At 42.5% G+C, this 17,982-nt stretch overlaps 1 protein-coding gene and 1 non-coding gene across 4 annotated transcripts in view; both read right to left on the bottom strand.

Annotated features, from left to right (window-relative positions):
- The window catches only part of GABRA5 (gamma-aminobutyric acid type A receptor subunit alpha5), a 78,869-nt gene extending 65,360 nt beyond the window's left edge, over positions 1–13,509 (bottom strand). The window contains exons 1-3 of one of the 3 annotated variants that reach the window (XM_019802399.2): positions 13,447–13,509; positions 11,841–11,900; positions 11,299–11,458 (exon numbers count right to left, since the gene is read on the bottom strand). In XM_019802399.2, coding sequence (XP_019657958.1) covers positions 11,299–11,384 — 86 coding nt within the window. In that variant the 5' untranslated portion in view covers positions 11,385–11,458; positions 11,841–11,900; positions 13,447–13,509. Of the gene's footprint in view, positions 1–11,298; positions 11,459–11,840; positions 11,901–12,666; positions 12,684–13,174; positions 13,408–13,446 lie in introns of those variants that run through there. The other 2 variants (XM_002921833.4, XM_034667986.1) reach the window with 2 other exon arrangements.
- A 3,084-nt stretch (positions 13,510–16,593) lies between these two features.
- Positions 16,594–16,700, bottom strand: LOC117803926. The gene has a single exon (XR_004628041.1). It is a non-coding gene; the product is annotated as a U6 spliceosomal RNA (small nuclear RNA).
- Positions 16,701–17,982: the final 1,282 nt, after the last annotated feature.

Below are 17,982 nucleotides of genomic sequence, written 5' to 3'. Positions count from 1 at the left end.
CTGAAGGCAGACACTTAACTGACTGAACTACTCAGGAGCCCCAAAAGAAATGGTAATTATGTGAAATGATGGAGGTGTTAGCTAAGGCTACAGTGGTAATCATATTGCAATATATAAATGTATCAAATCAACACATTATACAATTACATCTCAATTTTTCAATTAAAAAATAAAAATATCACTATGAATCAGAAAAAGAGAAAAGAAAAAGCATATCAATGTTTCAAGTATATTTCTAAGCTATTTATTATGTGTTGTGAAGTGTTCTTAAGTCACACTTGATCTGAACAGGGCTGGCTGTTAGGAGACAAACCTTGACTACAACACTGACCATCCAAGATGTTCCGGACACTGTGCACTTGCAGGGGTCACCTCATGACCACTGCTTCCCTTGGCCCCTGGTGCTCGGCTTCACCACGATTTCAAAGAAACACCATACCATCTGGCTCTGAATCCTATTTCACAAGTACCCAAATCATTGCCAATAGCAATGCAATGAATGCAAGGCTCAAGAATTCCAAATCTCACCTTCCATTTATCGATCAATTTCAATATCTACCCTGTTCTGCCATAGCTGCTTCTTGTAATTATTTGTGGGCCTATTTACAATAGAGGCCATGCCTGGGGATTTGCTGTGACTTCTCTGTATTTACAGAACTTAGGTCCTAGGAGGCGGGAAACAAATTTTGAAAAGAATCTCTGAAAATGCTTTCAGGGCAGGAGTTGAGGTTTTCTCTCAGGAACAAGTGGGAAGCCCTACGAGGTCACAGATCATCCTCAAAAATGGTTAATTTGCAGCATGTGGTTATGAAATGCACCATCTCCACAGCCACGGAGAATGCACGTGATGTGCCTGCACACAGGAGATTTCACAGATGTTTGGCAGACTTACGTGTGCCTCTCTCAAGGTGCATAGTCGTTAAGGGCTGCAGGATGCTGAGGGCAGAAGTAACTCTAAGGTACAGAGTAACTTCAGCTTGCTTTGTTCCATTTTGGTTAGTTGAAACCACTTGAAAAACAAAACAATACAGAAACACCGGGCTGTGCCTTCAGTGAGCAATAATGCACAGCGACATCCATGAAGCCTGCAGATGGAAGCACAGATGCCCTCATCTCTTTGAACGCTCACTCCATTTAGGTTCAGAAGGCAGGCTCCAGCTTGCCAACATTCCAGTTCGGTTTTTCTTGACTGTATGGACTATAATCAAGGAGCTCTGCTGATCCTTAGGTCAACTGTGAGTCCACAATTGCTTCAAGGATAAGCCCCAGGCTCAGCTCTCTGGGGCAGTGGATTTTTGTGAGCTGAGGCCAGATCCCCATTATTACTGACAATAGCCTTGAACATGTTAGAAATATGTGAAAAGTTTGGTGGCTGACCCTTCAGTATTAATCCAAATTAATGAGGTTCTCTTAAAATATGAACTGTTTCCTTATATTTAGTGCATTTTGTCTACAAAAACATGTCACATCTAGTCCATGTGAATAGTTCCAACACTGCCAGATTACTGATGTTCCAGAAAGGGGATCATAAAGGAAATGTACAGGGTGCCTGGGTGGCTCCATCGGTTAAGCATCTTCCTTCAGTTCAAGTCATGATCCCGGAGTCCTGGGACCAATTCCCACATTGGACTCCCTGTTCAGTGGGGAGTCTGCTTCTCCCTCTGCCCCTCACCCTGCTCCTGATCTCTCTCTCTCTTTCAAATGAATAAATAAAATCTTTTAAAAATTTTGAAAAATAAAATAAAGGAAATGGAAATGTAGAACCAAACACTCTTCTTAAAACATCCTGAGATTTCTTTGCTCAAATATTGGTCCATACAAAAGACACAAGGACTTAATCACTAAACTTAAACTCTTTTACAATGATTTTAGTTTGAAAAATAAGGAAATAAGGCCACTGAGCCCCATATTCTAAGCTGGGAAAGGAAGGTGGTGGCTGTGAAATGTGCAGGGACATGGGTGGGCAGTAGGGCAGAGGAGCGAAGCTTGGAGGTATGGAAGGGCCTCTCAAAAAAGCTAAGCAATGGCACTCCATCAGACTTGATGTTCTGGGCCATTCAGGGACTTCTGATAAGGTGGAGTGGGGAATGAGAAGCTCAAGAAAGTTGGTCCACTAATGGATTTAACAGAGTTTTTAAGAAAAATCAGTATGAATGTCTTCAGAAAGAGTAAACTCTTGCAATTGTGTGAACTTCCCACCCCTCCCTGTTGTCTTGTATCTGGCTTCTTCAAGGCATTTGATTCTGGACTCCTACATTAACTTCTTTCTGATTTCTCGGCCCCAGAGACTTGGCTTTAATTGATCCAGGAGAAATAGGGACTGGTATTTTTTTAAGGTACCTCAGTGATCCTCATACCCAGCCATGGTGATTCTAAGCCTATCTAGGTTAGAAATGGAAAGGCTGCTCTGTAGCCAACTGCCAGAGTGACTAAATGACATCAGAGAGCTTCTCTCCTCCATTATGTCTTCAAGAAGCTATATGATTGGGCATAGTGCTTTTTCCATCAGCTCAGCTCAACAATTGTATTTTGAATGTCAACCATGTATGTATCTGGTATTGTGGTGAGTACTGGGTAAGTGAAGATGACAAAGATAGTATCCCCAACCTGTAGGGCATAGTTGTGTTCTAAAAGAATCAGTCATATTCAGAGTATTTCAATAGAACATGCTAAGTGTAGAGATCTATGGGATACACAAGACATTCTAGGAACCCAAAGGAAAGAGATGGAGCTCTCTCTGGGGCTAGTGGAAAGGAGAACTGACCTGAGCTTTCAAGCCTGAGGGCTGAGTCACAAGCCAATGAAGGGGAAGTTGAAGGGGTTGTGAGCAGTGGCCTTGGGAAAGGAAGCAATGATGTTGGCCGAGGTTAAGAACGAACCTCGGTAAGTAAAGTAATGCATTGCCAGTGGAGAGACAGCACACATCAAAACACAAAGGACTTCATATGCCATGCTGCACTCCTAGGGTCAGTCTTAAAGGTAGTGGGAGCTTCAAAGCATTTAAACAGGGGCACTTTCTTTCCTTGTGGCCCTTGGGCACTTTGTGGATGATGGAGTTGGCAGGGGCAAGGCTGGAGGCATAGAAGCCAGTTACTCCAGCCATGGCAATGGTAACAGAGGTGGAGATGGATGGGGCCATTAGCAAGGTTTCTGAGGGGGGATGCAGGGAGGAGCCTGAGTACAGCAGGATAGGGAATCCCAAGCAAGCTATCCCCCAAATTAGCCAGTTACCACACAGAGTTAACCCCACAGTAGAATCTATGCATTACTCTGAAAGGGGAGTTGTATTATTAGTTCAATCTCAGAGTAAGCTTCTTTTGAGGAACTGTGAAGGATTTTACTCCAACGTAACTTTATCTATTTATCTATCAATATTATAATTTCTAATGATAATAATTATAGTAATCACAATTTGCTGCTGATTCCAGCTTTAAAGGTACTTCATTTTATCAGATGATGCCTGATGGCATCTAATTTTGGCATTTAAAAGAGTACAAGTTCAACAGTTATGTCATCATTTCTGGGGTTTAGAAACATCTGTTGAGAGCTATACCACAAATCCTTTGCTACTTAGGGCGAGGTGTGATGCATTTCTTTGTAATATTATCTCTGCTTATGTTGACAGCCATTTTTGATTTACATAAAACGGGATCAATAATGGCAATGAACTAACTTTGGGAACTGAACTAGATTGCTTTTAAGTGGCAGCTTCTCCATCTTCTTAAACTGCATTTCTGCATTCTTTCCCCCGTATTTAATTACTTCTGAGAAATAGATCTTCAGGTTATTTGCTTGTCACTTTCAGTTCATTGAATAAGTACCTCTAAGTGGCACCATTTTGTGATGTTTTTCTGAAATTTCCATTGTACACCACTTAAACCGTTTCAAAAACTACGTAAATAAAATAACAAACATGGTGGACACTAGCTAGACAATGAAAGGCAATTCCAAGTTTCCAAATAAGAGTTATCCCCTCTTGCGGTGGAAACGTGGACTTGATATGTGTCTCATGTGGACAAAGTCATGCCCATGGAACAGTATGCCAGAACTCTTAGCATGCTCCCACTGCCATGGGTCTCACTTTCCAGTCCTGCCTGTCACCTCCCTACATAGTGCTCCAGCCTACCCCTGCTTGCACCTTTCATATAGCCTCTACTCTTGTCCCTATCACTGCAGCCCAGCTCAGAATCCTACAGCCTACAAGGTAAAACACAGGTGTCCCATCTTGCAGACCACACCCGCCTTATCTAACCCTACCCATTCCCCTAGATTCTCCCAACCACACTGAAAGCCCCATATGTGTGATTATGCTGCACACAAACCATCCTGGTGTTTATCTCACATAGCTTTCTCTCCCTTCCTAATCAAATCCCATCAGTAATTACATCTGCTGTAACATAGCAGATCTTTAAAACATCTCTCATTCACCTTATATTCCCTTCCAGTTATTTTTCCATTTTTGTCCCTCTTCTCAAAACTCGCTGAAGAGTTGTCTACACTAGAAACCTCTGCTGCCTCTCCTCCCTTCTCTTGGACCCACTCCAGTCTGGCTTTCACTGCCTACATCCCAATGAAGCCTCTCTTTTGGAGGCTACTGAACCTGCCAAATCCAAGAGTCTCAGTTCTCATCTGACCACGTCTCCCTTCTTACACCACTTCCTCCACCTGGCCTCAGGATACCACCCTCTTCGCTCTTCCTATCTTCACTGGCCTCCTCCTCTTGCTTGCCCTCACCCCCTTGCCTTCCTAAACTTAGACAGGGCACAGTCCAGGGAACTTTATTCAGTTTACAGTCAATCCTAATTCATCTCACCCAATCTAATGGCTTTAAATATTCCCCATAGATGGAACACTTGAAATTCATGTTTCCAGGCCCAGGTTTTTTCTTACCTCTGGACTTCTATGTCCAAAAGTTTGTCTGGACGCTTGGATATCTAACAGGGCTTAACATGTCCGTAACTGCACTCAGGATATTTGCTAAAACTTTCAGTCCTGCTGTCTTCTCCAGATCAATGATAGGCAATTGAACCCATCATGTTTTTAGGTCAAATACCTGGGGGCAGGGGGTGTCACCCTTGACTTCTTTCTTTCATCCCCATATCAACCCATCAACAAATCCTGCTGTCTGAAATCATCCCTCCCCTGGGTCACTGCATTCTCCTCTCAACTGCCTTCACTGCTCCTTCCTTTACTAACCACCCCCACTCCAGATTCTATTCTATCCTCCACTCAGCAGCTATAGCAAACTTTAAACTTTAAGTCACATTATTGTCACATCTCAATTGGATCATAATTCACTCTGACTTAAAACCACTCAAAGACCCTCTTTGACCTACAAAATAACAGCCAACTGTTCTTCCTGGTATTACCCAGCATGGCCTACAAGGTCTTTTACTATCTGACCCTCTCCCCTCCCCACTGCCTCTCTGATTATGCCTCCTACCTATCCTCCCCTTCCTTACACGGCTCTTGTTGTCCCTTCCATGCCAAGCATGTCGGTGCATTCGCTGCTCCTCTCACCTGTTCAACCTTCTCCACACAGCACTGCTCATGTCCTCACTCCCTCAGATGTTTGCTAAGGCATCTGTCTCCAGCACATTCACTGTCTCTTACTCTGAATGATTCTTCATAGCAATTGTGTCCTAATGGACATGTATTTGTTGCCTGCATAGGAGAAGGCACCCTCCTTGAAGGCAGGCTCTACTCTGCCGACTGCAGGATCTCAGCACCTAGAACAGTGCCTGGCACACTGATGCAGCAGCAAGGCGATGTCCTCTGTGATGCTCACACTCTAATCCCAGTCTGTGACTGTGGATGTGTTACTCTACATGGCAAGGGAGGCTCTGCAGACGCAATTAACGTTATTGACTTTCCCATGCTCTGTCCCAGGCCCAGCATCATGCTTGCCCCATAGGTCTAATAAAACTTGGGTGCCTCCTGGTCACAACACCCGAAAAGATAGCTAGCCCATACTTAGACCCGCTCCCTACCTGGCCTTGTTTCAGCATTTCGCATACATTCAGCAATATACCCTTCACATCAGCCCTGTGACGTGGGATCCATTATTAACTCCACTTTGAGACTAGGAAACTGAGTTACAGGCAGGTTTAGAAATTCTGCAGCCACACAGCAAGTGTGCAGCAACAGAGATCAGAGCAGCCTAACTGCTCTCTGTCAAAGTGATACCTAGCGCTATCCCTACACACTTGACAGGGGTCCTAAAACAGGAACCAATTCTATTGTAGAGTGATGGCCCAATTTTTTGTTTGTTAAAATTGAAAATAATCTGGTCCTGGATTTAATTTATTTTTAGATTTGCTTTTGGATCTCAAAATGAATTGTTAAATAAATACAAGTAAAATAGAGTTTTCAACAAACCACTAAAACCTGTTTCCTAGCATATCTTTCTTTTCCTCATATGATCGCTTCTCTATAATATTTTATTTCATAGGACATATTTTGTGTTTGATTTTATTCGAGCAATGGTAGACACACTATCTTTAGAACAGTGTTATTTGAGTTCTAGATTAGGACATTCTTTTGTTTCTGATGTGTAGGTTTCCACCCCCATTCCTTCCCTTTAGACTGCACCTTACAAATCAGGACATTCTGGAGAAGGTCCTACGACAGACAGCACTGGCCCAGGCCCTGACCCCGGATATGGATCCTGATTCTGCCACTTTCCCATGAAATTTAGACACATTTTCCTATGCTCATCAGCCTGAACTCTTTTCACCTACAAAGGAGTTTCTCGTAGTAGAAAATTAAATAGTGCATTTTTTTACAATGGCCTTCTAGAAATGAAGGAGATATACCCATATAAACATTGTTAATTACTATACCAACAGAGTTCTTTAAGATTTCTTTTTACTTTTGATTCTAATATTTTCCTCTGAAATTTCACACCAATTAAAATATGCATGTTATGCAATTACGCCTTTGTAAAAATCCAAAAGCCTACATTCTCCTTCTCCCCTTGAACCAAGCCAGTGACTCATCTTGGAGCTGATCGCCAGACCTGGTCGGCTGGGTCGGCGCTGGCCGACTGTCCTTCTAAGCTTTGCTTAGCTCACTGCCTGTTGGCATGACAAACATGCAAAAAGTTTCCTCTCTAAAGCATGCAATTTGAAAGTATTTTCTTTTGGTACCTTAAAAAAATGTTGGGTATTACTCTGTAGCAGGGTCCTAGTCACCTAAAATTTTTGCTCTAAGTGAGAACTACCTTTCTGATCTCTGGCCATTCCTGTGGCCTCCACCTAGATGTCCCACCACCTGCAGGCGTTCTGACTACTTAGGCGGTGCTTCCGTGTGTTTTTATAATTGTTACAATGACCGTTTGTCCTGGGCCTCATGAACCTGCAGCTACAGTGCAGGAAGAACTTGCCATCTGGGGATTCACAATGAGAACTTGCCATTTAAAAAGACATTGTGAGTACTTGAATGATTCAGAGAGAACGTACTTTCTGCTCCAGTTAAAAGAAAAGAACCGTCCTTGAGACTGTGTATGAGAAAGCTCTCTTCGTGAAACCAAAGGCCCAGGTTAGCACACTCATATGGACAGATAAAGAATAACTTTACCTGTTCGCGTTCATAAGTTACTTCTACAAGAATCTGCTTTTAACTGCTAATTATAAAACATGGTTTCTAAAGTATATTTGAATTGTAGCTCCCATGTAATAAAATTCTAATGCAGTTTTTCTTTTCCAATAGATAAAGCCCTAAAATATTAATACAAATAAATGAATGGAAACAGATTTTACCTTATTATTAAGTTGATAATCCTCAAATTTATTTTATAATTATCACTGGTCAGTCAAGTCCGATAAAGTGTGATTTTTCAAATCATAGTAAGTTAATTCCAGTTTAAATTTAATATCATGTATTTGGACATTACATTGATTCAAATATTGCTTCTGTGCTGGTTTTTCGATACTGTGTACTTCTGATTACTGGTCTTGTTAAAATAATTATAATGCTTCAAATAATACCATGTCTTTGAACATGACATAGCATAAGGCTGACAGTCAAATAAGGCCTCTGTCCTATTATATGTTTGACTCATGCTCTGTTATGTAACTCAAAACTAATAAAAGAATTATAAAGGCTATTGAAAATGAGCTGCTGGTGACTCTGATCAAATCGGGAGAAGCAAAAGAAACAATACTAGTATATTTTCAAGCAATTTCACATTAATTATCTTATGTAATCACAAAATATATTTTACTTATCACATTTATAAATTTTCTGATTGCCAAATCCACAGACTTGTCACAAACACTGAGTATATGCACAAAAGCTCACATTTGCCTCTTTCCTTTTGCTCCCTGACTAGTCTTCTGTAACCCTTTTTACCCTCCACCAGTTGTCTGGTTTCTTTTATACATAATGCAGGAGTCAGTATTTCTCTTGCCCCGAAATGTTCAAATTTAGGGCCTTGCATGCTTCCCCTTTCATCTTTCTCTGAAACCCAATCAAACAAATTCTTTCTGTAGGGGGAAAAGACAGAGCTTACCACCACTCTTTTTTCCCCTAATCTCAGAACAGAAAACTCTCTACCCCAACGCAAAGAATGCCTTCCAGAATTATGTTCCTCTCCTCTGTAGATTGATCTGACTCAGACCTGCCCAGCAAGCTCTATGTAGCCAAGGACCACCAGGGCTGAATCACTGAGGAGTGCTAAGTAAGAAACCCCAGCAGTTCCTGGCTGGGTTCGTTGTCCCTCCCTCTTACCTTCCCAGACTCTAAAACTGGGCTAATGGTGCTTAGCTCATAAGGTTCCTCCTAGGATTTACCTAAAACAGATAACTAGCAATAAGTGCTCCATATTGCAAGAGCTATTATTTTGTCAAGATTTTAAGCCAAATGAGTGTTGTGAAACTTTCTTTGCAATTTAACAAAGTCATTCTTAAGTACATTTAAAGTAATAAGCAAGTGAGAGGAGCCTTGTATAAGAAGGAAAATCAATAGAAACTTGTGCTCCCAGATGTTAAAATGGCTTTTGTGGCTGGCCAGGCTTTTTGAAACCCAGCTTTCCACTTTGCTAGAGACCCTACTTCACTGAATGCAACTGGACACAGAGGGTCATGAGTTAAAAAGCACTCAGGGAACCTAATGTAAAATCCACTTATAGGAATATCTTCTAATAGAAATGGTCTCAAATACTTAAAACAGTTAAAGCCAAATATGTTCGCTATAGGAAAATTTATAACAGCATAATCAGAAAGAATGTAAACACCCCAAATTAGAGGAGTAGCAGATGATGAAGAATTCATGCACTGTAATAATATTCATCCATTTTTAAATCATATATTTTAAAGAAACTGTAATAACAAAAAAAGCATGAAAAAAGCACAGTACAAAACTGAAGGTGCAATATGATCCCAACTGTATAAAAATATGCATAGAAGCAAATGGAAGAAGACACCAAAATATAAAAGATGATTGTTTCTGTGTGGTGGAATTAAGGACATTTTCTTTTTTTATGTGATATTCTGTGTCTCACAGATTTTCTGCAGTTAGTAGGCATTGTTTTAGGACGGACTGTTGAGCATATATCTAAAATTCAAAACTTCTCCCATGGCTAATTCTCTAGAGAGGTTGAAGGGTCTTATATCACTTGTTCCTTGTTAGCTTCTGGAAACTAACAATTATCTCTCTGTTTTGAAGTTGACCTCAGCAATCCACCAAATTAAATAAGAAATAAAGCATAGCTGTGCCTAATGGCTAACCTCCATATATACACATTACTTCGTATTTCAGACTTGCAGCCACCAGGGAGTGTAGAAACTTCATGCCTACAGAATGCAAATTCACGATAATATATTCGACCAAAATCTCAAAAAGAAAATGTTTCCAATCCTAGCATATTCCTCACCTCTGAAATATTGCTAAATAGATGCAGTATGTCAGTAAACATACTGACTACCTAAGGTATTAACTTGGAAATGTGAATACTGTGTATGAGTTCAATTACAAAGTTTTCATTCAGGGGAACACCAAGAACATCATAGTTCACAGGATTTGACGGCTGGGAGACAGACTTTGGAATGGAAAATTTTCATTGAACAGATAAAAACTGAAGGCAGGATAGGGTGTCAAGTCAAGATGATCAGCAAGGCAAGAGTACAATGAATGCTCTGTCCCAAGGGACTACTCTGGCTGTGCATGTCAGCATGCACGTGCCGTCCCCCTCACAGTGCGGAGGTATGGGCATGCCCCTGCTGACCTGGGTTACAGTCCCAGTGTGGGCATTTACCAGCCATGGCACCTGGGGATGGTCACAGTCTCTCTCCTCTGTAGAGACCTGGAAAGGTCAGAAGAGCAGAAAATGTCCACAGGACAGAGAATGTCATGTACCTGGGAGGGTCCTCCTTACTGGCCAGAAAGACGGGGTCTCTGGGTGGTAGGAGATCCACTGTGTGCACAAGATTCCTCCATGATTTACATGAGCATGGAGTACACTGTGGAACTTCTGGAACCGATTTTTACAGAACAAGTGTTGGCAACTTTTGTCATGAAATTTAATTTCTTAATTATACTCCATCAACTTCAAGTTATAATCCTTTTGATTAGCCAGAACAATTGTGGGGAGGAAGGAGGAGAGGAGGAACATCAGCACCTACAAGAACATTTGCCTGGAATGTTGGTTATCCCTAGTTTGATGAAAACAAAACAACACAAAAGATTAGAATCAGTACACTGATACTAAATATCAGTGTGAAAGAGCTCAAAGGAGTCGATAACGCCTGATGCCCAGATGTGTCTTGCAGATTTTCAGACACGTGTAGTTCCTAGTATCTGCTCCTGCATTCAGATGGCCACTGTTCAAGTCCTTTGGCTCAGGCCAGGACCACTGCAAGTCCTCGTCAGTGACACATAGTGTGGATTTGGCTTTCAAGGCAATTCCTTTGCATAATGGAACCAAGGAGGGCAACCAAAACATTGAACAGTCTTGTCTAACAATCAGTCACTGTCCTTCATGCATGCAAACTCAGGAATCTTGTTTTAACCTGAGTAGGAAAAAATACAGCTGACTCTGAAACCACCTCTGTTTCCATTTCTGAAAATGTAATCTGCCTCTTTCCTCTGACTCACTTCAGAGACCCCACACGTGGCACAGCCCTGCTCAAAATGAGAGTGTGGGGTAGGGCAAGGACTCTGTTTATATACAACAAATGGAAGGCCAAGGGACTGCAAAGATGCAAGTGAGGGTTTGCTGATGTACATACAAGTCAGCAAAGTTTCTTAGAGGCACTTGTGCACCAAACCCATAAAATAAAAGCATAGATGGTAACTCACCCAAAGTGACTGGCTAAGTTCATGGAAATACAAAAGAGAAGGAGGTTTTTTATCATGATAAAGCTAGAAAACATTCCATTGTCCATTCCCAATGAGAATAATAGTTGAAGCAGATGAATTTGGAAGAATTACTGTTCCTTTCTCCAACTTGATCTTGAAGCTGAAAGGTACACAAAGGGGGAAAGCATGTAACATGAATGTTTTTGAGTCACAGTTTCTGAAATCAAATTATACTGCCAGCACGCACAATTTACAAAAAAAGGAACCTGGCAGTCCTTCCCCAGCACAGGTCCACATCACGTTATCTATGTCCACTGGGCAGTAAGTTGGGGCATGAAAAGGAGTTACAATACGGCTTAATTTCCGCTTTTACTCAGAATGCAGACTCATTCTAATTTATTTTTTACACGTTTTAAATACTTTATTTTACTTTTCAGCATATTATCAAATGATCCATTAGTCCTATTATTAGAATAAATGTTTGAAGTTATCTGATTAACTTTTTTTTCCATCTGTCAAATCCACAAGTGGAATCATTTTACCTTTCTGAAATATTTGCCACGCGTTCAAAGCCAGCAAGCTACTCCTTGTTCTGCAAGGTGCTGAGAGAAAGTATGAGGAAAGAGGGGAAAAAAAGGCACATTTAAGAAACAAATCTACAGGATCACGATAATACAAGAACTGCTTGTAAGAGAGGATTGCCACTTTCTCAGCATTCTGTCCCCATAACTAAATAACTTAATAATCACCGCATTTGGGGAAGTCTCTCATCTCTGTGCTGGGCCCTAATTAATGCATCTGAAGTCCAGGCAGGCATAGTCCCTGGGCTCTGCAACTAACCTTAGCGAAGGCACATATTTCTCAATATGCGCATAACGCAAATAGGTGCACATGATACAGGAACACCGCGTGTTCACAAGGAACATTTTGCCAAGGAGACCCCAGGCAAACTCCGGGATTGGAAAACATACAACAGGTACTTCCACCTCAGAAGCTAAAGCCCTCAAGTCAGGAAGGGCAGGGTGCCATGCGGTGGTCGCCTGGGCGCGTCCTGGGGCTTGTCGCCTGACCCGGGTCGTACTCCGGGAGGCGAGACCTCGGCGCTGCATGCGGGAAGCCAGGGCGGCGCCTCCTGCTGCCCTCAGCCCTGAGCCAGGACCCCCCAAAAGAGGCTCCGCTCCCACCGCCCCCTGACCACTGCGGGGGCTTGCGGACGCAGGTGGGCGCGGGGGCGGCATTGCGGAGCCGCAGCCTGACCAACCTGGCGCCGGCGGGCGGGCAGCGTCGGCCTCCCGCCCTGTCCGCAGCAGCGCAACCAGCGCCTCCCGCTCGCCGACCCTTCCCCGCTCGCTTCTGGCCCTCACACACCTCCACTGCTCCAGCCTCAGGTCTGAACCTCCTCCGCGAGGAGCGCGCCGTGCAGCGGCGGCTCCGAGACCCCCGGCCTCGAGCAGCCCGCCCAACCTACCCGCGACACCTCCGCGGAGTCCGCGCCCACCCCGCAAGCAGCGCTGGGACGCCGCGCGCCTCAAAGCCCCGGGGCTGGCGGGGCCCCCAGGTGGGCGATTTCTCCCCTCTGGCTCCGGGGAAGGCGGCGGCGGGTGTCCCCCACCCCAAGTCCTACCAGGCGGCCCGCGGTGAGCCCTGGTGCCCCGTCCGGCCGGGCTGTACCGCTCAGGCCGTCCCTGCCCTCCCGCGCTGGCTTTGCCCCCGCAGCCGCCGGGGGAAAGTTTGCGCTCCCGGCCGCCCGCGGCGCCCCGCCCGCTCTCCACCTCCCCTCCGGGGCCATGCAGTTCGCGGCTCCAGAGCCCCGAGGGGAGGGGTTCGCGCCGGGCCGGGGCCGCCCTTCCTCTCACCCTCGCCCGCATCTTCTTACCCCACTGCCAGGGAGGCGAGCCGTCGGCGAGGGTGCATCGTCCTCCTCCTCCGCCGCCTGCTCTCGCCTGGCTGGCAGGCGCGGAAGGCCGGTGCGGCGTCACCGCCACATGCTGCCAGCGCGAACTTGCCCAGTTCTCCCCGGCCGAGCGGATCCGCCGCCCCGCGCTCCCGCCGCCGCCCTGCGGCTCCGCTCTGCGCCGCGCCCGAGGCCGCGCGCTGCCCCGCTGCAGATCCCCCCGCGCCCCCAGTGCCTCGCGCGCTCGCTCTCACCTCTCCTGAGCGCCACATGTCGTCTCTGGGTTTGAGGAACGTTCCTCTGCAGAGGCGCTCCGGTAGAGGCCGCCAGACTCTCACCAAATGCGCCCTCGGGCCGGCTCAGCAGAGGGGGAGGGCTCAGGGCCCGCGGCTTGGCCTGGTTTGGGATAGGCCATAGATCTGAAGTTTCTTGATGGCCTTCAGGAGCATATTTGGTGGCTCTCGTAATAACCACTGGTTTCCTTTTTTTACAGCAAAGGTGGAGGGGGACTGTCAGCAAAGCGGTAGCCAGAGGCCGTTGCTCTGAGTTTTTCTCTTTAGGTCCAACCTTGAGTACCTCCCTAACCCGGTGTTCTTGCTCAGTCCTCAACACACTCCTGCATGCCCTCATCTCCTATTCTCTTAAGGAAGAAACTACTTTATGAGGCTTCTTTTTTACCTGTAATTCATTGCTAAGGGAGGGAAAGAGCAAAACTGGATTAGATTAGAATTAAACCCTTACCTAATCGCAATATGCATTTGGGGTTTTTTTGTTTTTTTGTTTTTTTTTTTTCCTGAAGTGTTATTTCTTGCAAGAAACCGTGTGTCCATAGCAAGGGGCTGTGGGTCTGATGACCTGAGAGCAGCTCTGGGGTTAAGCGGCAGAAGCTCCCCCAGGGAGAGCTCCTGGGACCAAGACATCGACATCGGTGCGCTGCACTGCCGCTGGTACCCATGCACACGTGGGTTTCAGTACTGGGGTTCTGGGGTTGTCTGTCTCTGTCTCAGTGGTGCAGATCCTGAGAGGTGGCACTAACGACAACTGGAAGGAAATAGGGTCCCTTTCAAGGAGCACAAACAAGCTGGATGCAAAAGCAAGCGCAGTCCTTAATTTTAAGCTTGCAGCATCTTGTTTCCTCAGGAGGTGGATGCGTCTTGACTATGAAGACATCCGGGAAAAAAATGATCAAGATTTAAAGTTAAACCACCAAGAAAATGATGAGCCTTATACTTTTGTTCCACAGCTTTTGTGACACTGCATTGTTCATAGTCACTTTCAACAGAATAATTGTGGGGAAAGGCAAATCTCTACCTCTGTTACAGAAAGGATCTTTAATATTTCAGTGTGTGAAGTTACTCTATTCTTCAGTTGTGCCTAATACCGTGTATTCCAAATCTAAGTTACCTGCTGGTACTTTTGCATATCTCAAAAAGTCTGAGATTCTCCAAAAATGAATAACTGTAAATATATTTCTGAACAGGACATAAAAAATGTATGAATGTTGCAAATATACAGGAGGTGTTACTCTGGATATACATTTAGCCACAATATTAAATAACTCTAATTTTAGTGGTTCTGCATGAAATATAAATTAGATAAGATGCTCATTTGAAAGGCTTTTCTGATTCCAAACTGGTTAACTTGAACACATACCTTTCTTCATTTTCTAATTTTTCAAAAGACCTATCACTGAGATAAGGCTTGTTGACAGTCGAAATCATTAAATTAAAAACAATCAGAATCAACTTAATGTAATTTTCACCTTTTAGGTGTTAAAATTCTAGATTTAGACATACCCATGACAACTACTTTTCTCTCAGGATTAAACAGCATAAGGCAAATGAAGGAGTTCAAACAACTAGTGAATTTAAAGCCTTTCACATTATGAGACAAAGTCATTCAGAAATTTTTGCAAAAAAAGAAAATGTGGACAAGTCAGAGATTACTTTTGGATTAGTGAGAGTTATGGACATTAAATCTTCACAGTAATACTTTTTCAAGGTATCATTGACAGATAATGAAATATCCACTGTAAGTGAATTTATGTTCTTTTGGTGAATTAATTTTAAAATTTCCGTGTTTTGAGTAAGTTTTCTGTCAGTTTAATTTTAATGCATGTTATTGAACATATGGAAATTATCTTAAATAAAATCTGATCTTTAAAATTGTATTTACTCTCTTCTTAATTTTTATGAGCATATAACAGAGCCTTAGGTTAGATGGACCTGAAGGGATAGTGAAATAATGACATATCAAAATTATATAGAAATTCATATTTAGAAGAATATTTATTACCATTTTAATACTGTTTGTTTGTTTTGATATAGAATTCAGTGTTTGCCCTGAAAAATAGTGGTCTATCAGCTGAATTCCCATTTGTTCCATTAGCATTTTCCCTTTTATCGAATGACATAAAGCAAAATAGTTCCAGTTCTGCAAAGCAGTAGAGGGCACCCCAGTTCCACATAACCTCAGGGTTAACCAGTCTCCATAAAAATTTAGTTTGCAGTATTAGAGCCTAAAATAGCTGAACTTGGGGAAACTGGGCAATGGGTGGAGCACTTGCCCTAATAACACCCACTCTGTGCCATCCAAAACAGAGACCGAGAAGGGAGGCTCTGTTCATGTGGGTAGGTGTAGTAGAGATGGCTAGAAGGGAAACCATGAGGAAGCAGAACCTGAGAAGTTGAGTGGAGGATGTCCTAAACCAAGAGCCCACTTGTATAGAATAAGGCAATTTTGTGGGACTGTACGTGATTTTGTATTTATGAAGAATCAGGCTAAAGAAAGCAAGAGGTAAGATGAGGCAGATATACAGGGGCCAGGTACAAGAAGACAGGGAATATGGAGAAAGAGTTAACTTCCTCCTACAAACAAGAAGCAGCTACTGAATAGTTTTGTTGGTCAGGGGAAGGACATGATTCCAGAAGAGATTCACCCTGCTAACTGTATAGAAAAAGAGTCTTGGGAGGAAGCAAATCCAGGCTAAAAGCTGACAAGAACATTGCAGTGCCAGCCCATGGCAGGAATTTAACAAATGTTTGAGTTATTTCATTAATGGAACTATAAACTGATTGATTCTCAGGTATTCAAAGCAGATTTTAAAGTGCTTTGCCCAAAGAGAAACAAGAGAGTCTTGATTGTTAAGAAAACAGAAAGGTCAAGTCTGACTAGAAAAAGAAGGACAATTCCTAGGGAAAGACGGCACTTGATTTGGACTCTGAAAAAGTATTTGGACAGAAAATATCAAAAAAACAAAAGAAAGAGTAGGAATAAGGGTAGAAGGAACAGGGTGTGCTATGTAATAAATGCTCCATTCACAGAAAGCATACTCTGAATTTTAATTCATCATTTATTTCTTTTATTTTTACTTACATAATTATTTATTTATTTATTTATTCTTAAATATGGAACACTTCATGAATTTGTGTATGATCATTGTGTAGGGGCCATGCTAATCTTCTCTGTATCATTCCAATTTTGGTATATGTGCTGCTGAATAGAGCCCTCACCATATTTAAATTAGAACTCTCATAGTAGTCATCTGAAGACTACATATAGACTATGACCATGTTTTAATTGGCCAGGACCATTTTAAAATAAATTAGAGACAACAATTAAAACCAGGTTTCACATAAATAAATGAGTAAGTAAACAAAGGAATGAGTAAGTACTCTAGATTTCTGGCTTTTCTTAAAAGAGAAAACAATTGAAAGCAGATTTAGCAATAAGAGGCATACATTCCCATCCTCTCACCCTACCCCACTCCACTAACATTGGGAATGAGCTTCTTTGAACAATGTAGTCTATTTTTACACTTACCTGACCCCTTCACTTACATTACTCAGCAATTGAAGCAATGAGATTTTTAAAAAGATTTACAATTTTTTATTCTGATTTCATTTTTTTCTGTATTACTGGGTTGTTAGTTATATCTATTTTATTTTGTTCTTACTAGTTGTTCTAGAGTTTAAAATAGACACCTTTAAAGTATTACATAGTCTACCTTTAAGTAACGTTACACCATTTCATGTATGGTATATGAACCTTACAATATACTTCTATTTTTTTTCATATCCTATTTACTGTTGTTGTCACACGTTAATTCTACATAGGTTGATTGTTACTCAATTATCCCTTAAATTAACAATGAATTATCCTTTTTTAATTGTGGTAAAATATGCATAATATAAAATTTACATTTAACCTTGTTTAAGTATATAATTCTGTAGCATTAAGTTCACTCATGTTGTTGTGCAACAATCATCACTATTCATCTCCAGAATTTTTTCATCATCCCCAACTGAAACTCTGTAACTATTAAATAACTCTCCCTACCCCTAGCTCCTGGTAACTACGGCTCTACTTTGTGTCACTAAAGGATTTGACTGTTCTAGATACTTCATATCAGTGGAGTCATATAATATTTCTCCCTTTGTGTCTGCCTTGTTTTACTTATCATAATGTTTCCAAGGTTCATACATGCTGTAGCCTATAATTAGTATTTCATTGCTTTTTAAGGCAGAATAACATTCCATTTTATGTATATGCCAAAATTTGCTTATGCATTCATGTGTCTATGGACATTTTGGTTGTTTCCACCTTTTAACTTCTGTGAATAATGTTGCTATGAACATTGGTGTACAAATACCTGTTCAGGCCCCTGCTTTCAATTCTTTTCTGTGTTTACCCAAAAGTAGAATTTTTGGATCATAGGGTAATTATATGTTTAATTTTCCGAGGAACCGGCATACTGCTTTCCACAGTGACTGCAGCATTCTGCATTCCTA

Source organism: Ailuropoda melanoleuca, chromosome 9, assembly GCF_002007445.2.
Source record: "Ailuropoda melanoleuca isolate Jingjing chromosome 9, ASM200744v2, whole genome shotgun sequence".
Classification (NCBI taxonomy): domain Eukaryota; kingdom Metazoa; phylum Chordata; class Mammalia; order Carnivora; family Ursidae; genus Ailuropoda; species Ailuropoda melanoleuca.
The sequence above is the reverse complement of the archived record's forward strand: the minus strand, read 5'-3'. Positions and strand labels throughout refer to the sequence as shown.